Source organism: Carassius carassius, chromosome 5 (assembly GCF_963082965.1).
Source record: "Carassius carassius chromosome 5, fCarCar2.1, whole genome shotgun sequence".
Taxonomy (NCBI): domain Eukaryota; kingdom Metazoa; phylum Chordata; class Actinopteri; order Cypriniformes; family Cyprinidae; genus Carassius; species Carassius carassius.
This window is the reverse complement of record NC_081759.1, coordinates 29,699,931-29,725,213: the sequence shown is the minus strand read 5'-3', so window position 1 is coordinate 29,725,213 and position 25,283 is coordinate 29,699,931. Positions and strand designations below refer to the sequence as shown.

General features: G+C 36.0%; 1 protein-coding gene across 1 annotated transcript; it reads right to left on the bottom strand.

The window, feature by feature from the left end:
- Positions 1 to 1,942: 1,942 nt before the first annotated feature.
- On the bottom strand, positions 1,943 to 24,033 carry LOC132141209 (tumor necrosis factor receptor superfamily member 27-like). Its single transcript, XM_059550527.1, has 7 exons — positions 23,828 to 24,033; positions 22,396 to 22,486; positions 8,623 to 8,801; positions 8,351 to 8,439; positions 6,353 to 6,520; positions 6,135 to 6,239; positions 1,943 to 4,132 (listed from the first exon to the last, which is right to left on the bottom strand). Exons 1-7 carry the CDS (start codon positions 23,989 to 23,991, stop codon positions 3,735 to 3,737), a joined length of 1,194 nt encoding a protein of 397 aa, XP_059406510.1. The 5' UTR covers positions 23,992 to 24,033; the 3' UTR covers positions 1,943 to 3,734.
- Between the last annotated feature and the right edge of the window lie 1,250 nt (positions 24,034 to 25,283).

The window sequence follows — 25,283 nt, the reverse complement described above, 5'->3', positions numbered from 1 at the left end:
ACAGCAAACAATTTGCTTACCAAATGTGAAAATTATGTGAGAGCTCAGGTAAGCAATTAGGCTAACACTGGATTGCACGCTTTTGCTGGATTATGTTTAGAAGGCCCAAGATTCTGTATTTTCGTTATCTTCTGAGGAGATAGCCGAGGAGAAGAAAAGATAAATCAGATGACCTGAAGTTTCAGCAAATAGGCACTAAAGACAGGTGCTGCTAAATATAAACCTCCATTGTTTACAAATGAACAGTAGATGGCAGTCACATCTCAATGAGTTTTTCTTTCAGTACAGCTTGTGGGTTTTCAGCTATGGTTTTCAGTTTGATATATAAAATGTTTAAGGGCAACTTAAAATGTAAAAAAAAAAATATATATATATATATATATATATATATATATATTTATATATTTATATATATATTATTATTATTACCCAAATAATTGTTTTAATGTATGTTTTATACACTGACTTGGCGACACTTTGCATTGATGTACTGATGCAAAATATACAAAAATCTGACATTAGGATAATGAAAAACAATTTATTTGGAATATCCTGAACAAAACAACACTGGCAACAATAGCATCATTGCATTATCCCACAAAATACGATACCTGATTCATTAAGAACACATTCAACTTAAAGTAGAAAAAATTCCTACTGTTACTACAATACAAAACAGTTTACCACATTTAACACTGATTCGTTTTTTGTTGTTGTTTGTTTAAAAAAAATAGAACTCTGATATATATTTTACAATGAATGTGTGGTTTTTAACACAACAATGCTCAATAAATGTTTAGCACAACAAAATGCAGGCATACTTGCTACAAATATGTACAGTAAAATATACAAAAAAGAAACTAGCAACATTTTACAGTAGAAGAAAAAGCACATATTAATGCTAACATGTTCAAGTTTTTTAATTAGCTTTACAAATGAAATGCAATTTTCATCTAAGGTGCGAAAAGATGAACTTTGCTTTTTTTGCAACTTTGCTTTTGAAAATTAAGAAATTAATTTAAGAAAAATGCTTTTAATGCCTTTTTGGATGTGGTCCATTTTGAAGAGGTCATTACAATGCCTCCTTCCCAGCAACTTAAAATGCCAACTCTTAAATACCCAGGAAATAGGCTAGATCTAACAAAACTGCTTTTATTTAAAAAAATGCACTTTAATGTCTTCAGAATAAAATAGGAGAAGAATGTATCAATCTTCATTTCAGAATGATCATTTTTGTTGCATTATTTTATACTTGCCTGTGAAATGAGGACCGCACATATGAGTATAAAAACCATTTTGGACAGAGTCAAGCCGAATATCCATTGCAATATTGTACAGTTTTTGTGGCACCTGTGGCATCCCATCTACATCTGTCCACCAAACCACCTTAAAAACATTTTTGTGTATTCACAGACACACCTAATGACTGATAACACTTCTATTTACAAAAGCTCTCACACCTCAGGCGACAAACTGCAGTCTTCTTCAAAGAAACTATACTGCAGGTTTTAAGACAGGTTTGCACACGCTGGTTGTAATGAGTATAAATTATATTAGGAGTATCGAAAACAACATGTCCTCTGTGCAGTTAACTTACTGTACATTAGTGGTCATATACTTGAATTTGTGTAACTGTTTTTGGATAAATATTGTTAAATCCTGTCAAAATACTGAAGCTTGGAATATTCTGTGTGTATAAAATTACAGAGGTGCATAGGTCCTTTATCACACAGCCAAAAGTAGGGAAAAGAAGTAGGAAATCTGATTGACATGCTCACAACCTGTTTCCCTGGAGCACTAACAGGCTATAGAGGCTATGATAGTGTTGGAGAGATGCATTTACATCCTGTGCTTATTTAATTTAAGTCAGCCTAAAAAACTGATTGATATTAAACAAGTGGAATTGTATTAAGTATTAACTTAATACATGTATTAACATGCATTAAGTGGAATGTAAGGGACACAATAATGTCAATCTTTATCAAGGCAATATCGCAAAACCACGTTGTTGCATGTTCCATTTTTGATAGTTAATTTTGCTAAACCACATCGAAGACCTGAAGCTTTAAGGATTAGGATAATTATTCTTAAGCAAGGCGGGTTCACACAACAACCTTTGATAGCCAGAATTCCCTTCCCCCAGCATATTTGTTTTTACACATGCTGTTAGTTAAATTTAAAGGGGTGATTATGATTTCCTTTTTTGAACTTTAGTTAGTGTGTAATGTTGCTGTTAGAGCAAAAACAATGTCTGCAAAGTTACGACGCTTGGAGTTAAATGCAAAGGGAGATATTTTGCTGTTTATGGACTACAAAAAACGGCTTGTAGGGACTACAACGAGCTTCTTCCTGGGTTTGTGACATCACTAACCCCGATTTTTACATAAACCCCACCCCCGGAAACACGCAACTACCCCTAATGGGAAGGGGGCATGACGTTTCCGGACAATGTGTACTAGGCGGTTAGCTAATCACAAACACACTGAGCCTTCTAACCAATCAGCTTAGGCATAAGTTTAGGCATACTGTATAGCCATAAGTCAGTTTGTTTTGCCTGGCAGCATACCACTGTTCAGTCCAAAACTCCAAAAAGTTTAAGCAAAGTAAATAGCAAATTAGAGGCTGTCATCAGTAATGGTAAAAGTAGTTAGTTATAAATCCAGTGATTAGCAAAATCAAGCATAGTCTCCATCAAGTCTCCATAAACTCCAGTTATGGCTTTTGTAACAGGTCTAGTATAGTTCTTATATACATCCTTCAGAGATGTTACAGCGAGGTCCTTACTCAGTGTGGTCATAAAAAATCCCAGGATGTTATTTGAAAAGAATAAAGGTGTGACCTCAGCATCCTGGCCAATTTTGCCCACTGGCCTCTAACCATCATCGCTCTGTATCCTCTCCACCAATAAGCTGATGTTTGGTGAGGTTCTGGCGCACTATGGCTGCCATCGCATCATTCAGGTGGACGCTGCACACTGGTGGTTTGAGTTTTACATTTTTTGGAAAGCGGTATTTTATGCTCACTAAGGTCAGCATTTATTTGATAGAAATACAGTAAAAATTGTAACTGTGAGATATCATTGTAATTAAAAAATATTATATTTTAATATTTAATTTATTCCTGTGATGGCAAAACTAAAATGTCAGTGTCACATGATCCTTCAGAAACCAACTTAGTATGCTCATTTGGTGTTTAAGAAAAATGTCTTATTATCAAAGTTGAAATCAGTTGTTCTGCTTAATTATTTTTGTGGATTCTAAACTTTAAATGTTAATTCAGAATCTGAATATATGTTACTAATCTTCTTGTGAATGATCTACAAGCAATCAAGAACCAATGGATAGAACTAAGTCCCACTTTACATTTTTTTTACTTCTCTGATAATCCAGTTCACTCAGACGGACATTCAAATACTGAAGAAAACATTGGTTGTTACTTCTGTTAATTGCTACTTTTTAGGCAAATGAAGATCTTTTTTTCTCTGCCTTTCTCCAGTTAATGTCCATTTTGTGCTAATAAGCACTTGTTTCTCACATTGCAGAAACATCAGACAACCACAGTAGCACACTTATTTCAATGAACTTCACATGATATATATATGTATTGAGTGGAATGTTGATTCTTTAAGTGTCTCATTACCATAATTGTACGTTTGCAGCTGTGATCTCTCTTCACGTTAACAATCTCCTTTCCCACTTTCTCTTCTCGTTCTCTCCTCTCCAGGTCCTGCAGAATCAGGCCTGAGGGCACTGTGAGATATTTCTGGCTATGAAGTCTGAATGTCTGAATGTCTGGAGCTCCGGGGTGTTGGAGAGATACTGAAGGTCCAGTTCAGTGCACTCTACAGGAGCATGAAGCCCCCAGGCTGTTCGCTGCTCTACGGCACAGCAGGGCCTCACTGCAGACTGTCCTCCTACCAGAGTGAGAATGACATGCTGGCTGGAGAGGGACGAGTCTGTAGAAGAAACTTCAGGTGTTTCTGTTGCCTGCATGATGACTCCCTTTGCAGGATCTGTGCAGGCCGAGCTTTGCATCAGAGGAAGAACCTCACACCTATGCATGCCAAGATCAGTGGTCATCATGGTGGTGATGTCATTAAGCGTGCAGGGGTGCTTCAATAGCAGGCAAGGATCTTATAGAACACAGACCAAACAAGTCAGGCACACAATCATCACATCTCTTTCTTTCTCTCTTTTAAATATATATACAAATTCACATTATAAATATCTTAACATATATCTTAACATAGTGTCAGAGAATATATATGTATATAAAATTAAGTAAAATTTTCCCGTTTATGATTTTTCATTTAATGAACACAAAACCTTTTCAGAGACCAACAGCCAAGGTTGGAATTGTTGTTAAATAATGAGTGCTGGGCAAAGATTAATCGAGATGTGTGTACTGTGTATATTTATTATGTATATATAAATACACACACATGCATGTATATATTTAAAAACAATTGTATGTATATATATTAAATATATTTATATATAAATAAATTATATAAATAAATAAAAATATATATACACATGTAAAAAAATATATTTTTTATATACTGTATGTGTGTCTGTATCTTTACATAATAAATATACACAGTACACAAACATATTATGTTCAAAAAAACTTTTATTTTTGATTAATCACGATTAATCGTTGCCTAGCACTTTAAATAATATATTACATTAAGGTTTGGTTTTCACCAAAACCTGTCATATACCCCCAGAACACTCGGAATAAGATGTATGGGACCATTCTCTGTAGGGATGCAGCACCCTAATGTTGGGCAACTGAAATTATACGCCTGAAAAGAGCAAAGATGTCAGAGGTGTGGAAATATTTAAAACAGTCAGAGAAAGGTGCAAAAATCTTTACAAGCACAGACAGCGAGAGACTGTTTGGTCCTGCATCACATGTCTTCGATGAGAAGAGGAAGGGTGGTTGTTGCTTTTTACTGTATGATGATTGAAATCGCTAAACGGCATTAAACAATTAGTAAATGAATTTCAGAAAGTTATGTTTTCTAATACATGCACGGATTGTATGTATTCAGAGTCAGCTCTGCACGAGCTCGCGGGTCTATCTGCTTGTTAGCAAAAAATAAATAAAAATCTGCGCTGAAACAATCAGTTTCTCAGTAACATTTTTAAGAATTCATGAACATTTTGTATGAGACAATGCAATACGTGCGACAAACACCTTCCCAAATTTGTAATGAGAATTATTTATAAGCTGTACTGAGGACTTCCTGTGGGGTTTCTTCCAAAATAAAAGCTGAGAAAAAGCAAGAATTCAATCAACATTAATAAATGTTAGGATTGTAATTTTACTGTTGTTCTGGAAAATAAAATAAAAAAGTAAAAGTAAAAACGTAATAATAATAATTAACCTACAACAGTTCTTTTAATACATTTATTATAACACTCACACATAGTGTTCAAATTGGGATCTGTAATATATTCTAATGTTTTAAAATAATTTTCTTCTGCTCAGCAAGACTGCTTTTATTTGTACAGTAAAAAAAAAAGTACATGCCTGATTCAAATCTCAAAAATTACACACAATGTTTTATACTAACTTATTAATTTTGAGTTAAACTGTGCTTTGTTGGTATAATGTCTGCTAGAATGTTAGAAAATGTTCAGTGTTAAGTAAATATTTTTTAATTATTGTTTTGTAATTGATTTTTTTCTTTAAAAAACAAGACAAAATAGTAATTAACATTTTTGCAATGGTGAAAAAAAATGGAAAAATACATGTTCATTAATCGGCCTTTGGCCCAGTGTTTCCTTTTGTTTGGCTTCGGCCAAGATTTTTTATTTTTTTTTTTTACATCCCTTATTGTGTTTTTTTTTTTTCATCTATTTTTGAAAAATATATGCTAATCGCTATCCATTGCCTTTAAATGGATGAGCATTCTGGACATTTTTTTAAATCATCTTTTGTGGTCTAGTTAGTTAGAAGCATGAATTATTCTTTTCTACTCTTCTGAAACACATTTGAAAAGCCATTGTGAAAACAGAGAAAATGGTGGATAGTGGATATCTTGAATCTCTTTTTTTTTTACATCACATTCTCATTGTGTCTGTAATCAAACTGTAACTTGATCACAGCCTGTCATGCACACTTACTTGATGTGTCTACTTCTGCGTCCTGCATCACTTTGTGCAGGGTTGTCATTGGAACCGAAGCTGCATCACTGTCACAGTGACCGTTACTGACTGGTGATAAACAACCTGAGAGTAGAGGTTGAATGAAATGTGAGTTACATTTATGTTTTAAGCCACACCTAGTGGTTTAGTGGATTACTGTTGTATGTACTGTATATTCAGTGTATGTATATTCATACGTTTGCATGTTTTCCTGAGTGAAGACCGTGTCTGGTAGGTGACACACACAATTGTAAATAGGACGGTTGTTAATATAGCCGTTGCTGCACAAGCGGTCACCATGGATGATACATTTTGGATGGGAGGTGCTGAGGTTTGGGCTTTTGCAACACCAGTCCCCGCTTCACCTAAAAATGGAAGAATCAGAACACATGCTACCAAGATCAACTTCCATTCTAAACTTCTGTCATTATTTACTCTTACTTTCTTTTGTTGAACAGGTAATTCAGTAATTTTATTTATTTATTTGGTTTGGTAATTAAGTACTTTGAAGGTTGTATGATTTGGGTGTAATGATGGTTGTAATGATTCGTTTAAAGATTCAGTTTTCAGGTTTAACTCACTACATCAGTGATCACTGGAGAGGAAGATTATCATTGTCATTAACAACTCCATTTCATTACATAAATTGTGTGGCTGCTTGGAATATAACACACAAGTCCAATAATCTACTTTTTGCAGCACGGTATAGGTTTGGAATGACATGAGAGCGAATAAATCCTGATGGAATTTTCTTGTCTATGTGAACTATTCTTTTAAAACACAATCAACAGATTACAAAGATTTGAGAACCTGCACTCATCAACAACTATAAGAATATGAATCAATAGCACAGTAAATCTCAATGAGTCTTGGTTTAAAAAACACAACCGCAGCTGCCTTATTCTGTTGCCTTCCCTTTCTTTCTAAGCACCCCTCTTCCTGTTGCTGGTGGCGTATCTGATCAGCAGAATGCTAAAAGACCTCTGTCAATCCGTGATGAAATGGGTTCAGTGAGGATCGACGCTCAGTCCATGTTGAGCACTTTCAAAGAGCATTGACTGATCCTTGCTGGATAAATACCTTCTCCCTTACTTAACCCATAATCACATTGAGAGAATAAAGAGAATAGAGATAAAACAGTGAGAAAAAGAAGTAAAAGAACTGAAGCTCAGATAAGAGCATGGAAAGAATGAGTGCAAGCAGGGGTGAAGAGAGTACCACAAATTTTAGAGGATGAAAACGTGAAGAAAGTGTGTCTTTAACGCATGAATTTAAATGGTGAATGTGAATGAACTTATTTACAATACATTAACATGGGTTTGTGTTTCGGGATGTGGAAATCTTTAATAACAGTCAGTCTTAAATGGATAGTTCACACAAAAAAGAAAATTCTCATGATGTTTCTGAAATTACTGTAATCATAGTAATGGGACACAGTCTGTGCGACCAGATGTGCCACCAGATGCGCTCTGTTATGGACATAAAGAGCACGATAAAATATAAGATAGGATGATAAATAGATAAATAAGTAAACGGCTGCACTGTCTGTTTGTTCTCGTGTATCAGTAGAAATGTCTGGTAGCTATCAACTGTGAGATCTTGAGGCAAGCCATTAGTCTGGTTAATGGTGATAACTGACATATTGCACGTCATTTTATTTAGAAATATCAAATATACATATTATGTTTAGTTAAGACAGGGACGTTTATATCCATGGCACAGAAGCAGCATGCCTGCCACAACTTAGCATTAGGGCTGGACCAGAATATTAAATTATTCTAATATTTGTTAGGTGGGTTGGAATTCGATTTTAAATTTTGAGAAAAATTCTCCCGCAAAACGTTTCTCCTTCACGCTTGAATATTAATCCAAATGTTTATTAATCCAAATCCAAATTAATCCTGCCAAAGTTAAGCGTAATGCCTGCCTCAACATCTCTCACTGTTATCACTCCGATTGATGCATATAAACAAACAAACAGCGGATTTTTATATTTATTTACCTATTTGTAGGGTTGGGTATCATTTGGATTTGATCAATTCCGATTCCGATTCTGCTTATCGATTCTGCTTATTTTCGATTCACAGTTTTGATTCCAATGTGATTAAATAATGATATCAAACATTTGTCCTGTGTCTCTTTTTTCGTGCTGGTGTCATGCTAGTGTAAGTCGTATTTATCAGTATGGTACTCACGGCTACACTGTATGTTTCTGAAGGGTGCAGGGCCACATGGAAGGCATTCCAAATCTTCTTGTCCATCCAGTCGCATTTTGCTGTAGAAACTTTCATTAGAGGAAAAAAAAGTTTTTGGTTTGAAAACCAGGATACAGTGGTGTGTGTGAGAGAGTCTATGAAGTTTTGGGTGTGAAGTTGCATGCAATCGTGTGTGGGTTGATCACAATTATCAGCTATAAACATCATGTGTCATAAAGGTTGTTTTGTGTGTATGTGTGAGAAAGTCTCACCCAGTGAGGCAGTTTCCACACACTGCATTGTCTGTGTGTGTGCAGTGCTTGATTTGGTGTCTGTTGAGTCTGCGGCAGTTCTGGCACAGTGCACAAGGGTGAGAACCCCAGACTTCCTTAAACCACCGAACTTCGCATACGCCACACACTGCTGACACTCCTACACCATAACCACAGTCCTAACCGCCCACAAGCACACAAACATAATGAGTAACAAGATAAGTACATTGGATGAGTCAATTTTTTTTATGAGAACACAGCTTTTGTAACCTTGCCCTGTTTGCAAGTCATTTAAGGTCATGTGTAAGCCTCTGGTGGCAGGGATATGATACTACAGTTACTGTATTTTTCGGACTATAGCACCTGAGTATAAGTCGCATCAGTCCAAAAATACGTCATGATGAGGGAAAAAACATATATAAGTCGCACTGGACTATAAGTTGCATTTATTTAGAACCAAGAGAAAACATTACCGTCTACAGCCGCGAGAGGGCGCTCTATGTTTTCAGTGGTAGAATACAGGAGCACTGAGCAGCATAGAGCGTCCTCTCTAGGCTGTAGACGGTAATGTTTTCTCTTAGTTCATTTCTCTCGGTTCATGTCAAATTAATTTTTTAGGGGTGCACCGAAATTTCGGCCGCCGAAAATTTTCGGCCGAAATGGCATTATCGGTTTCGGGCCGAAATAAAAAAAACAGCCGAAAACGTAAACCGAAAATGAATGTCACCCACCCCTCCCATCCGTGCGCAAGCGCTTAGGTTTCACTCACGGTCGAGCTGTTATCACGCGTCTGCCTATCAAAGATTAAGCATGTCAAAGGGCTGTCACAATCAAAAAAAGCTTGTCACAAAAGCTGCACAATCGATCAGACCAACCAACACAAGTTTCGAAAATGAAAACAGGGAATCGATTTTAACGGCCTTCTCTCGGAGCGCGTCCAGCTCGTCACTATACGCTCGCAGCGAACGCGCGTCACACAGCAACTGCAGGTTCTGACACACACACACACACACACACACACACACACACACACACACACACACACTCTCACACACACACACACACACACACACACACACAGAGCCTATTAGTGCATAATATCAATGTAGCCTTCAGTACTGTTTTTCATTGATGTTATGGCAGTCCACATTGCTGACTTGTGCGCGTCTCAAGCGCCCTCTTTACGTTCGCCCTAATGCCTGTTTAGTTGTCGGTGGATTTGCCTATATTTGGCTTTGAAAAACAAAGCAACGCCAAATATAGGCAATTTACTAACGATTCAATGAACACTTTGCCTATGTCTCAAAAATCGAACAGGATTTTTTTTTTCACAAAAGTGACAGCCCTATACGAGAGGACACCAAAGTTGCAATATGTAACATTTGTTCTGCAAAAATCTCCAAAATTGTGGATTTTTTTTGCACAATTTTTAGAAAACTATTTTATTTGATGGAACATAAAACTTGAAGAATAATTATTATTTATATTTATTGTAAAAAATATTTTATGTTTTGTTATGTAACTGTTAATAAAAGTTTGATTATTATATTGTGATTTTTCAATTCAGATCCATTAAATCCAAGCAATATATATACGTTTTTAAAAGAAGCCATTTTCGGCTTCAGTTTCGGTTTTCGGCCAAGTGCATCCTAAATTTTCGGTTTCGCTGCAGAATTTTCATTTCGGTGCATCACTATTAATTTTGATAAATAAGTCGCACCTGACTATAAGTCGCAGGACTTGCCAAACTATGAAAAAAATGCGACTTATAGTCCGGAAAATACGGTATGTTTACATAGTCCACAATTTGGGGCTCTGCCAATTTTCATCATTTATTTGAAAAAAGTCACATTATCATTACTTTTCTGTGTTTTATTATTATATTCTATGGTTTATACACACACACACACACACATTGTCGATCAAAATATAGACGATAATGTTGTTATTAAATAGCTTAGAAATTGTAAATGAAAAACAAATTTTATACTTAAGTTGTATGGCAAGGAAAAAAACTAAACCATACTAAACCATCAGTTCAACAGTTGCTACAAAATAACCTGATAAACTAGCCAAAATGAAAACCTATAAGGGAATATTTGTATTAGCCTGTCAAAAACAACTGCTTAAAACAGTCTATAGGCTGATTTGCTGGCCTTGGTTAGTCTTCCAGATTTGTCAGGCTAGAGTTAAGATGAGTTTTCAGGCCGGGAGAGCAGTTTGCTGACCAGTTATTCCAACAGAACACCAGCTAAGACCATGGCTGTGGGAACATATTTTAGCGGGGGGTGCTGGGAGGTGGGGCTTGATGTTGCAGAACAGGGGCCACTTATAATTTTTTCCATCATGTATCATTGTATTTTATTGTACTTTTCTTTTGGTAATATTTAATTCATTTTATTTATAAAAGCTATGGTGGCCGAGAGAGATCAACACGCTGCAACTTAAGAAAACACATGCAAACTGAAAAAACACCAGCAAATGAAGAAAACATCTTCATTAGTTTGACAACACAACACAGGCATATAACGAAACGCACTGCAAATCCTTCTCAACTCATGCAAATTAAGAAACGCTGCAAATCTTGCTGCAAATAACACTGACCACAATGGAAATGTTCCAAGGAGACCCCAAAAAATGTCGGACCTGGCTGGGATTTGCTTGTCGTGCAGTGGCTACTGGTCAGTGGAGTTGTTGGTGAACTGAAAGGTGAGGTTTTTTTCTTTTTTTTTTAATCTTTTGGATATTATTAGCATAAATAAGCTGAATAATTACATGATTAAATGTAAAACGTTACTTAAGATGGCTAACTTTAATAATCTCAGCTAAACATAATTTCAAGGTTAATGAAAATAAATTTGCAATGCATTGTTTCTTAATGTGCATGTGCTGTGAGGATTTGCAGCGCGTTTCGTTATATGCATGTGTTGTGATGATTTGCAATACTTGTGAATATTATCTCTCTCGGCCACCGTAAAAAGCCCCAAAGAGTCATTCACCTAATTCTACAACATTATAAAAAATAAAAAAAAAGATTCTTATAAAAATGTGTGTCCGTAAATCTTGCGTCAACTCTGTTGCCATACCATACTTTGCCTTTAAATTATTGGAATTATCTCCCACAACTATGTAAGATACAGGAAATGATGTCACTTTCCCTCACCGTTAAGATCCAAAGCACTGAAAAGTCTATGTGCTCTCAAAAAGAAAATAAAAGTTCTTAGACCAAGAGTTATTTTATAAAGTGTCAAATCTGTTACCACAAAATACAACCCGAATTCCGGAAAAGTTGGGACGTTTTTTAAATTTTAATAAAATGAAAACTAAAAGACTTTCAAATCACATGAGCCAATATTTTATTCACAATAGAACATAGATAACATAGCAAATGTTTAAACTGAGAAAGTTTACAATTTTATGCACAAAATGAGCTCATTTCAATTTTGATTTCTGCTACAGGTCTCAAAATAGTTGGGACGGGGCATGTTTACCATGGTGTAGCATCTCCTTTTCTTTTCAAAACAGTTTGAAGACGTCTGGGCATTGAGGCTATGAGTTGCTGGAGTTTTGCTGTTGGAATTTGGTCCCATTCTTGCCTTATATAGATTTCCAGCTGCTAAAGAGTTCGTGGTCGTCTTTGACGTATTTTTCGTTTAATGATGCGCCAAAATGTTCTCTATAGGTGAAAGATCTGGACTGCAGGCAGGCCAGGTTAGCACCCGGACTCTTCTACGACGAAGCCATGCTGTTGTTATAGCTGCAGTATGTGGTTTTGCATTGTCCTGCTGAAATAAACAAGGCCTTCCCTGAAATAGACGTTGTTTGGAGGGAAGCATATGTTGCTCTAAAACCTTTATATACCTTTCAGCATTCACAGAGCCTTCCAAAACATGCAAGCTGCCCATACCGTATGCACTTATGCACCCCCATACCATCAGAGATGCTGGCTTTTGAAATGAACGCTGATAACATGCTGGAAGGTCTCCCTCCTCTTTAGCCCGGAGGACACGGCGTCCGTGATTTCCAACAAGAATGTCAAATTTGGACTCGTCTGACCATAAAACACTATTCCACTTTGAAAGTAGTCCATTTTAAATGAGCCTTGGCCCACAGGACACGACGGCGCTTCTGGACCATGTTCACATATGACTTCCTTTTTGCATGATAGAGCTTTAGTTGGCATCTGCTGATGGCACAGCGGATTGTGTTTACCGACAGTGGTTTCTGGAAGTATTCCTGGGCCCATTTAGTAATGTCATTGACACAATCATGCCGATGAGTGATGCAGTGTCGTCTGAGAGCCCGAAGACCACGGGCATTCAATAAATGTCTCCGGCCTTGTCCCTTACGCACAGAGATTTCTCCAGTTTCTCTGAATCTTTTGATGATGTTATGCACTGTAGATGATGAGATTTGCAAAGCCTTTGCAATTTGACGTTGAAGAACATTGTTTTTAAAGTTTTCCACAATTTTTTCACGCAGTCTTTCACAGATTGGAGAGCCTCTGCCCATCTTTACTTCTGAGAGACTCTGCTTCTCTAAGACAAAGCTTTTATAGCTAATCATGTTACAGACCTGATATCAATTAACTAGATGTTCTCCCAGCTGAATCTTTTCAAAACTGCTTGCTTTTTTAGCCATTTGTTGCCCCCGTGCCAACTTTTTTGAGACCTGTAGCAGGCATTAAATTTTAAATGAGCTAATTAAGTGGATAAAAGTGTAAAATTTCTCAGTTTAAACATTTGCTACGTTATCTATGTTCTATTGTGAATAAAATATTGGCTCATGTGATTTGAAATTCCTTTAGTTTTCATTTTATTAAAATTTAAAAAACGTCCCAACTTTTCCGGAATTCGGGTTGTAAAAAGGAAAACAGATTTTTTCATTTATCACACTTGTGTTATTTAAAAGTCTTTAAATCATGATTTCAGTAGTGCCATGTGCTCTTAGCATTTATGCTAGCAAGTGGGGTTTTGGGCAAAAAATAAAGAAAAATTGTCAATTCTGTTACCGTCAAACTCTGTTACAAAGGTAGAGTAACAATGCTGACAATGCGGTAACAGAATTGACAGTCCATCAGACAATTCTGTCAATTCTGTCACTTTACGAATCTGTTACTTAAAGGGTCAAATCTGTTTATTAACTATTTTCACCAAAAAAAAAAACAATAAAATTGTTGTTTAAAATCCAATAAACATTATTGATTTAATTTTGCACTAGGGCTGAAACGATTCCTCGAGTAACTCGAGTAACTCGATTACAAAAGACTATCGAGGCAAATTCCTCTGCCTCGAAGCCTCTTTTAATTTATTTTAAATCTCACGTCAGATTCTTTCGCAATGATTTTTTGCGGTTAAAGACTATTGTTCAGCAGAATGTACATAGCCTACTACAAAAAAAAAAAATCCAATTTTTTTTTTTTTTTAAGGTGTAATCACACAACATTTCTTCCATGTTTTATTTTTAATAGTAAATCCCCTTTGTTTACCAAAAAATTAAAGTTAATATTCAATAATTAAAAGATAAATTAAATTAATGTTTTATGTGTTTAATGTGCATCTCAGAAAATGCTTTATTTAAAACCCCAACTGAATGGCACTTAAATACACTTAATTCATCTGTCAACTTTATTGTCATTGTTCACAGTACAAGTACAGACAGAGAAACAATGGGTAATAATTAAATGTTTATTTTTTTATGTATGCATTGCATTCTATGCATTTAAAAAATACAAATATTTTTTTTCTAAAAAAGGAAACTTATTTGTTCATTTTAAGAGACCCAGGAGTCTTATTTTCTCCTGCATAATTAATATTGCACTTACAAAAACACATTTTATCCGATTACTCGATTAATCGATTGAATTTTTGGTAGAATACTCGATTTATAAAAAAATATTCGATAGCTACAGCCCTATTTTGCACCCTTATAATATTTAAACAACATTTATTTTTTAACTGGATATCCTACATATTACATTTTCAGATTAAAAATATTTGCTCCAAGTGGACAGTTCTGTGAAGACGTACATATTTTTTCAATTTTTAAGGAATACATAGGTGAAATATCATCTCAGTTTCAAATGATGGAATGCAAAAACTGTTTGTCTAATGAAATAAGTATTTTTTCTCTTATGATTTATTGTTATTTCTACACATTGGCTAATTTGTCTGTAACAGAGTTGACAAACAATACCATTAAGACATCTGTTTTTTTTAAAAAAAGGAAGTAACTTTTGTGTTCAGTGTTTGGCAAGCACAGAATTCTTAAAATTAATTATGTTTTCAGTAAACAAATCTGTTAGCGAAATGTTCTGCAATGCCGAATGTATCTCCAATTATGGAATCACCCAGTGGTTTGAGTGCGTTTAACCAGACTAGAGTGCAATTAAAGACAGTGTTGGGGGTAATGCATTACAACTAACGCGAGTTACGTAATCAGATTACTTTTTTCAAGTAACTAGTAAAAGTAACGCATTACTTTTTAATTTACAAGAAAATATCTGAGTTACTTTTTCAAAAAAGTAACGCCAGTTACTTTGTATTACCATTTTTTGACTGAAAAGCCTCCTGTTCCCATATTGGGAGAAATCGGAAGTATGGAGGCGTTGTGTGCGCTGTGTGAACATGATGTTACTGTAGTTCTAGACCAAATGTGAATGTGCATTAATTCATCCCACTCACAAAAAAACAAAAAACAAAACAGATTTAGTATTCATCAAAATTAATCAAAACAGTGAAATGCAAACTCAGAATATGACGCAAACCTGCTATAACTAAATATATTAAATAACACAAATGTATCTACAACCCCTGGCAAAAAGTATGGAATCACCCCTCTCAGAAGATGTTCATTCAAATGTTTAATTGTGTAGAGCAAAAACCAAGCACATATATGCCACAAAACAATTTTCACTCAACAAAACAATATTCTGGCTGCATAAAACACTTAAAAAAAAACAACAAAGATAGATAACTATAGTCAATTACAACTGTTTTTACAGATCAAACGGAGGAAAAAAATATGGAATCACACAAATCGGAGGAAAATTATATGGAATCACCAAATAAAAACACTACTAGTACTTTGTTGCACCACCTCTGGCTTTTATAACAGCTTGAATTCTCTGAGGCATGGATTTAACTAATGACAAACAGTATACTTCATCAATCTGTCTCCAGCTTTGTCTTATTGCAGTTGCCAGATCAGCTTTGCAGGTTGGAGTCTTGTCGTGGACCATTTTCTTTAATTTCCACCACAGATTTTCAATTGGATTGAGGTCCGGACTATTTGCAGGCCATGCCATTGACATTATAGATCTTTCCTGTAGAAATGTTTTTCACAGATTTTGCCCTATGGTACAATGCATTATCATCCTGAAAAATGATGCTACCATCACCAAACATCCTTTCAATTGATGGAATAAGAAAAGTGTCCAAAATCTCAACATAAACTTTTGCATTTATAGAAGATGTAATGACTGTCATCTCTCCCATAACTTTACCTGACATACAACCCCATATCATTAATGATTGTGGAAATTTGCATGTTTTCTTCAGGCAGTTGTCTTCATAAATTTCATTGGAACGGCACCAAACAAAAGTTCCAGCATCATCACCCTGCCCAATGCAGATTCGTGATTCATCACTGAATATAACTCTCATCCAGTCATCCACAGTCCAAGATTGTCTTTCTTTAGCCCACTGAAACCTTGTTTTTTTCTGTTTAGATGTTAATGATGGTTTTCGTTTGGCTTTTCTGTATGTAAATCCCATTTCTTTTAGGCGATTTCTTACAGTCCGGTCACAGACTTGGTCCAGATTTTAGACACAGCTGACTGGGAACAACCAACATCTTTTGCAATATTCCGTGAAGATTTACCTTCTTTGAGAAGTTTGATAATCCTCTCCTTTGTTTCAACTGACATCTCTCGTGTTGGAGCTAGGGCTGTGACGGTATGGGATTTTTTCTTACCGCGGTGATGAAGCAAATAGACTCGCGATTTGGCGGTTAACCGCCCCCCCCCCCACCCCCCACCCCACACACACACAAACACACAAAATCCCCCGGCGGTTGCGTCACACACTCAAGAACGCATGCAGCTTGTAATGGAAATGAATAATATGGAAATTAATAATTACAACGCAGTATTCTTTATTAACAAATAAACAAATAACAGTTACAGTTATACTAAATGGTAAATATTAATAATTAACTAATGATTAGGCTAAAGTTAAACTTTTTTCTTAATAATTATAAAGCAATATTCTATTATAAACTAATAAACAAATTAAAATTTATATTAAATTGTAGCTAAATATTAATAGTTAACTATATAGGCTAAACATGAACAACCTTTTTTAAAGTGCAAAACAACAAAACAAAAAGTGAACAAGCGTTTGTCTGTTGGGCCGTTTAAGTGAATCGTGCTGCTGCTTTTATTTTTCCGTCTTCATGTTGCGTGACAGGAAAACCAACATGTTAACCTTGTCAGGTTTCAGCGAGGATCTTAACGGGGTGACGATGTTGCCAGCCGCACTGAATACACGCTCCGATGGAGTGCTCGTAGCGCATATAGACATATATTTTCTTGCCACTTTTGACAGAAGAGGGAATCGAGCCTGATTATCCCGCCACCAGGCAAGCGGATCAGAGTGCAGATCGAGTGCTTCCTCCTGCAAATACCTTGTGACTTCAGTGTCTGCACGGATTCTTTTTGGAACCGGATTGGAGGATTGTGCTCTTCTCATTCCAAGCAGGTCCGCAAGATTCTTTTTTTTTTTTGGAGGAGGAGGAGAAGATGGCGCACTTTCTCCTTCTCCCTCTCCAGCCGCAGCGGCACTCATTGCAGCTTCTCCATCCCCGATATCACGCCGTTCTTCGGGCACTGCCAGCATCTCCTCCAGGAGCGCATCTTTAACGTCATCGCGTGGGTTGATGTCCTTGTGTCTTGGGTCAATGAATGAGGCCTTTGCCAATAGTTGCTGTGTGGCAGGTGCACTATATTTGTCTTTCAAGACTCCAACCATTTTTTTTTTCAGGTTGCGCGTCAACTCCGTATCGTCATCGGTTGGGAGCAAAAGATCCTCAGTTAATAACTGTAGGACTGGTTTAACAGAGGACGCTGTAACGGTCTTCTCGGAAGACAGCGCATCTGTAAAATCTGCAACCTTCTTCAGCGCTGCATTAATGGATTCGAGGACTTCGATGTCCTGCCACGTCGGTATCAAATGTTGGCTGCGCCGGTCATCCATCAAAACCCGCCTAATGGCTGGGACTTGCTCAAGAACGCGCGCAACCATTTTCTGCTTAGTGCCCCACCTGGTAGGACAATCCTGTGAAAACATTTAAAACACAATTGTAATCCCCAATTAGGCTATGTTTTTTGTCCTGTGCAATAAAATATATATTTTCTATACACCGTGCCACTGTCTCCTTTTCCCGACAAGTGCAATGTTCACATCAATCTGTATTTTGTAGCCTATGCCCTATAGTCCTATATATGATGCTATTATCCTTATTTTCCATTTCTTTATTTTTTATTTAATGTGTAGGCTATTTTTGACATCTGTTTTATCGTACGGAGCTCCGCACATTACATGCAGGAAAAAAATAGGCTAAATCGTAGGCTACGTTTAGCATGTCGAAAGAACAAAGTAAATCGTCCCACGATTTTGCAAATCGAGGGAACGAAATAGTAAATTGTGCGCATTATTTATAAATCGAGGGAACGAATTAGTAGCCTAAATCGTGCTCACAATCAGAGCATTGATTGGCGTTTCCATAAGTTTTGCCCAGTTATTTACAGTAGGCTATTTTATATTTCCTTATTTCGTTTCGTATTCGCTTTGATAATGTATAATTATTACATCATAAACATATTAACAATAATATGAAATAACATTTATTTATATAACTTTTTTCGATATCGTTTCATATTCGCTTTGAAAAATTAGAATTATTATAAACTAACAATAATATGAAATAACATTTATTTATATAACTTTTTTTTCGATATCGTTTTGTATTCGCTTTGAAAAATTATAATTATTACATCATAAACATATTAACAATAATATGAATTAACATTTATTTATAGATTACTTTTTTTATATATCTTTTGAGTTTAATATGAATTATACAGCAGGTTTTGTCACCGTTTGCAACCCTTTATTATATAGAATAAATTGTTCAAAGTTTCAACATGTTGCGTTTGGACGAGTACGTTTATATCCACGGACTGTTACCTGAAAAACAACCTCTAAAGAAAGTAGAATCGAAGTTTAGCACAACTCACCAGAACTAAGCAGTGTTGGGGCAGGTTGTGCTCGACTTGCTCTCTCTGGAGCTTTTTCTTCTTCTGCCAGCTCTGGGAGAAAGCCGTCACCAAATTTCTGCAGACACCCATGGCTCGGGCAGTGCGGTCCTTTTCTGACTTCATCGAATTGGTGACGGCTAAATGTAGATTATGGCCAAAGCAACTTAGCCATGTCCAGCCAAGCTTTCGGACCGCAGCCACAATATTTGCTCCATTGTCCGTTGTAATACAGACCAGTTTCCTCTCGTCCAGGGACCACTCTTGGAAGGAGGACCTGAGGGCTTCCGCCAGGTTGTCACCCGTATGGCTTTCTGACGTGAACACAGTCTCCAGGCACTTCGATTTTAGTTCCCAGTTTGCGCTGAGATAATGTATGGTCAGGCTCATGTATGGCATCATGTTTACGCTTGACCACATATCAGTTGTCACTGAGAAATAATCAACGTATTTTAAGTCCTGTATTATGCCGTCCTTCACTGACAGATACTTTTCAGGGATCGCTGTTTGAGAAAAGTAGCCTACTTTCGGTCAGGAAGTACATATTGCTTATCAAATGTATGTAACATGGCTTTGAACGCTGGCTTCTCAACGGTACGGAATGGCACCATTTCTTCAACCAGGTAACGAGTCACGCTATCAGTAAGCGCTCGCCACTGATTACTGCCTCTTTGGTACTTCGCACCTCTCGCAAAGGCCTCGGAGACTCCCAACTGTCGCTGCTGGCCTGAGGTTGTAGCTAAGGTTGGTGTGCTGCTGGTGCTCCCAAGTCCGGCAAACGCCACAGGATGGTTAATTCTCAGATGTGATCTTAAATTAGTTGTATTTCCTCGCGAGACGGATACTTTTGTGCGACAAATACGGCATACTGCCTTGTCCAAATTCACCGGCTCTCCCTTGTCATCTGACTCAAAGCCAAAGTGTGCCCAAATAGGCGACACAGTATTGGGTTTAGACACTAAATTCGTGGCCATTTTTTTAATAATGTCAGCTAGCGCTGGCAACGGTTATTGCCTATACCATATGAAGTGATAGCTACCGGTAGTTAATTACCTACTTGCAATTAAAATCTAACTAACTCCAACTGTTTAAGTTACGTTATTGTCTTTTATGCCCGTGTTTGTGTGTATTTAATTTAACATTATCTGTAAACATTACAAGTACTGAAACATGGCTAGCAGTTAATTAAAAATCAGACACACACACAAAAAAATCCCCCATATGTTTAATGGACTGCCCCTCCCTTGCGCAGGATGCAGGCTTTTCCCCCAGAAGCCCTTGAACGTAGGACTCGCGGAAAAAGTATATTATTAGCAAAGATGAATGTATTTATAGTTCATATCACACACCATATGCAGTCCTGTAAGTTTCAGCAAAAAAAAAAAAAAATCATGTGCGGTGATGACCTCACACCGCGGTAGGCATCTCATTAATGCGGTGTTGCGGTGATGCGGTTATCGTCACACCCCTAGTTGGAGCCATGAGTTATGTCAATCATCCTGGTTCAACACATCACTAATGTGTGCAAGCACTCGTTTTTAACTGCAGACTAATTAGCAGTTGTAATCAGATACAGGTGTTTGTTTTAGAAATGCAAAGTGCATGGTGATTCCATATAATTTTCCTCAGATTTGTGTGATTCCATATTTTTTTCCTCTGTTTGATCTGTAAAAACAGTTGTAATTGACTATAGTTATCTTTCTTTGTTGTTTTTTTAAGTGTTTTTTACAGCCAGAATATTGTTTTGTTGAGTGAAAATTGTTTTGTGGCATATATGTGCTTGGTTCTGAGAGGGGTGATTCCATACTTTTTGCCAGGGGTTGTATTCCCATTTTATTAACAGTGTCTTTGCTGCTGACCTTTAATGATCCAGTTCAACCATACTAATAATTAAAACATGACTTTAGATAAACTAACAATTGTGCTTCATTGTTTTTTTTTATTGCTGAAGAGTGTTGAACCTTCTTCTTTAGTAACTTTCCCCAACACTGATTAAAGAGCAGTGCTTATGTGAATGACGGGGCACCAGTGTTGGGGAAAGTTACTTTTAAAAGTAATGCCTTTCAATATTGCGTTACTCCCTAAAAAAGTAACTAAATACGTTACTTAGTTACTTTTTATGGAAAGTAATGTGTTAAATTACTTTTGCGTTACTTTCACGTTACTTTTTAAATATGAGCAGGGCTTGATTGTTTTTAATATAAGAAGTTCTATTTATAGCAAATGTAAAAGCCCTTTCACACCAAAAAGTGTAATGAATAAACCTCAGGCTGAATGAAAAGTAAATTCACGTCTGTACAGTAGAACACAGGAGAAGAAGGTTCAACACTCTTCAGCAATAAAACAAAACAAAACAATGAAGCACAATTGTTAGTTTATCTAAAGTCATTTTTAATTATTAGTATGGTTGAACTGGATCATTAAAGGTCAGCAGCAAAGACACTGTTAATAAAATGGGAATAGATACATTTGTGTTATTTAATATATTTAGTTATTGCAGGTTTGCGTCATATTCTGAGTTTGCATTTCACTGTTTTGATTAATTTTGATGAATACTAAATCTGTTTTGTTTTTTGTTTTTTTGTGAGTGGGATGAATTAATGCACATTCACATTTAGTCTAGAACTACAGTAACATCATGTTCACACAGCGCACACAACGCCTCCATACTTCCGATTTCTCCCAATATGGGAACAGGAGGCTTCTCAGTCAAAAAATGGTAATACAAAGTAACTGGTGTTACTTTTTTGAAAAAGTAAATTAAAAAGTAATGCGTTACTTTACTAGTTACTTGAAAAAAGTAATCTGATTACGTAACTCGCGTTACTTGTAATGCATTACCCCCAACACTGCGGGGCACCATCTTGAGGAGTGAGAAAGCTTTGGAAAATGGCTCATAAAAAAGGACATGTCAAATTACGGTAATATAGTGCGAACATTTCACATGAAAAAATACAACGTCTATAGACTATATATATATTTCTGCTCAGTTTAATAAATAATTAATCACAAAACTATCATAAAAAATTAAGTATCTTGGTGATGATCGAGGGCCACAAGGAAAATCTTAGACCCGCCCCTAGTTCCCACGGCCATGGCTAAGAAAGACCAGCAAACTTTAGGCTTGTCGAAGCTGTCCCCAACTTCAGCAGGATAATCATTCACTGCATAATGAAATGTTTATAAATATAACAGTATATTGTATTTATATACTGTCTTACAAAGTCATTCAGACAGGTTGCTGACTTTGACTGCTGGGATTCATATCTAAATGCGTTTAAAAATAAGTGACGGTAAATTATAGCTGTTGTTTTCTTCACAGCCTCTAAGCTTCTCAAATGTTCATTAGTAAAGTGAATGATTTATCAAAAGTTTTCTTTACAATAATCCTGAAATTACTAACACACAGCAGGGCATTTCTTTTGCTCACTCACACCCAATATCGCTCTTTCTCTTACCTCTTTCAGTTCTTGGCCAGGTGGACATTGTGGGCACTTGTGACACTGTCCACCGTTGTTATATTCGTCCATCGAGCAATCCATTCCATTTCTAAGAGAAGGAAAAAGAAAAAGTTAAAACATACAGCATGCAAACATTGCCTTACAATACACCCAACTCAAAACTATGAGGTCTGAATGTAAAATACTGTATACTGCCAGTGAAGTTCTTAATTGTTAATTATTAACAATTAACCATTAATTGGCAGTAAGTATACAGGGAAAAAGTGTAAATTAATTTAAAATGATGTAATTTTATCGTAAAATACTGTGAATTTATGGTTTTGGGGAATAAGAACTATTATAATTTATGGTGAAAAACAGTAAAAAGACATTCACAGAAATCCCTGCATGACACTTTCAAATAAAATTATATTTGTGTACATTTGTGTTACATTTTCTGTCATTTAATTAATGTTTATTTAATTATTTAAGTGTTGTGTGTTTGACCCTGTGCACTGTCTATACACAAATGTAGACCATGTTTCATGCCACTGCCATGTACTCTGATTCTTTTTGTGGCTTTCTATTGTACCATCTATATTGTCATATACTGTGTACATTTTATAGTAAAGTTATGACAACTATAGCTGCCCTTTTTTACAGTGTACTTCTCAGAAGTAATCACTGAATTCAAATTAATTTGAAAATCAAAGCTCAGGGTAAATTCGATCTAAATATAAATTTAATATAGGCTAGCCTATCTATGGATTTATTTATATTTTTGTTATTATTTTAAATATACATTTTAAATAAAACATTTAGGTTTAATGATTCTAATGTCTATAGTTTTTAAAGTACAAAAACATGATACATTAAATTAAATTAAATTAAAAATTAATTTTAAAATTTTAATTTAATAATACATTAGACAGCTATTTGAACAGAATCTGCAAAAATTAAGGTGTAATCATTTCACAGTCCGTATTAATATTTATTAATTAAAAAAAATATTGAGTAGATTGTTTTCCTTAGAATTAAAAAAACAAAAAACAATTCCAATAAGTTTTCAGTACTGCATGCTTGAACCCCCCAAAAAGGAGAAAGGAAAAATCTTTCGCTAGTTTCATGCAGTGTAGCCTAGCCTAGACTCAGCTATTTGCGTTCGTTTCAATAATAAAGATTAATGTGCATTCATTTTCATCCATCCAGATATCAGAACACAGAGAAACAGATCAAGCGACAGCGCGCATCGAGGTGCCATCTAATACAAAAATACCTCAGTTAAATGATCTGTTGGGAATAGTCTAACCGAGGCATAAAATACAAGAAAAGTTAAAATAGTCAAACTGAACTAAGTAGGGCGCACTGCTACGATACAAAAGTAGAGAGTAATGCACCAGCTATCATGAATCTCAAGTCACGTATTAGGGACAGTTTCATCCACACTTACATTGCAGCAGGGACTAATCTCAGCAACTGTCCCATTAAAGTAATCGTCTCCTGTGGCTTTGGGCAGATTCGGTCCAGTTTCGCTTGCGGTTGAAGGTGACTGGCACGTTTGCCCGGTGCGCTACAGTGTGCGGCGCGCTGGGACACACGGGCATGTCCCGACATGTTCGCACTCCTGTCACTAAAATCAGCTAAAGCTGCAGAAGAAAAGATGTGCGAGCACTCGCGGACACAGTCAAAGTCCATATCTTTGAGAAATGCTGTTGAATGGAAATTGGGTTCAAAAGGATTTCTCACACAACCCTTAATATGAATCTCATATTCATCCAAACTTGTTGCGAAGTCCTGTTCCTCAACCACGAGCAGTCGTTATATAAATGTGATATAAGTTTTTTTTTCATGGTTTATCTCGCTGCAGCAACCTCTTGAGGACACAGGGGGGCGATGATGAATTTACACATTGACCTTAAACTTAAATAGCACGACAATGCATTTCACATTCAATTCACTTTTCATTTGTAGCTCATAACATTGTATTACATTACAGTACGTTGTATTATATTGCATTCCATTATTAGACTGCATTACCTTAAGCTGAACGCTGCATCTCTGTGATCAGTTGGCAAGAACCAGAGCAGGCCTTGTTTACTATGCCTTCTCTCATGCTTTGAAAATATATTTCCTAATATATGAATGATCAATCTATTAAATGAGATTACGGTATATTAGAAATTATAACGAATAATATATTGTGTAAATGTATTACAATACATAATAGACAAGAAATGGCTGCTTTCATTGTAAGCTATTGAAAAATGTGTGACAATATATTTACTTATATATCACAATATATGTAATTTTATATTCAGTACACAGTTTATAATATACAGACATGTAATAAGATATGGTACTGTATGAATATATTGAACAGATATTTACTCATGCAGTCACACACACACATATATGGATATATATATTTATTTTATTTAACAGTAATTTAAGTATTATGTGCATTTTTAATATTTCAAAATTCACATTTATGTAACACCTATACAGAGTTGGACAAAGTATACAATTCCATAACTTTAGTGAAAGAACAGATACTGCCTGTCAAATATTAGCCCACCCCCACATTGAAAGCAGCTCTGGCAGTGTGTGCACACATCTGTGTGTAACCATTCATCCACATTTGAATCGAGTGGACTGCTCAAATGTGAAATTGTTGTAAATACAGACAGATAAGGAAAATATCAAACCTGCTTTAAAACCCAGTAACACAACTGTATAACTCTGTATAACTGTACAACAGCAACATTGCTTTAACAAAAAAGCAAAACAGCAAGATTTATTTGACATCAAAACAAACATTAAAATGCTCTCTAATCGCTCTCGCCGCACTTTGATGTCAAACACAGAACAGTCTGTGCAGTGCTGCTTCAAGTCAAACACCTATTGTG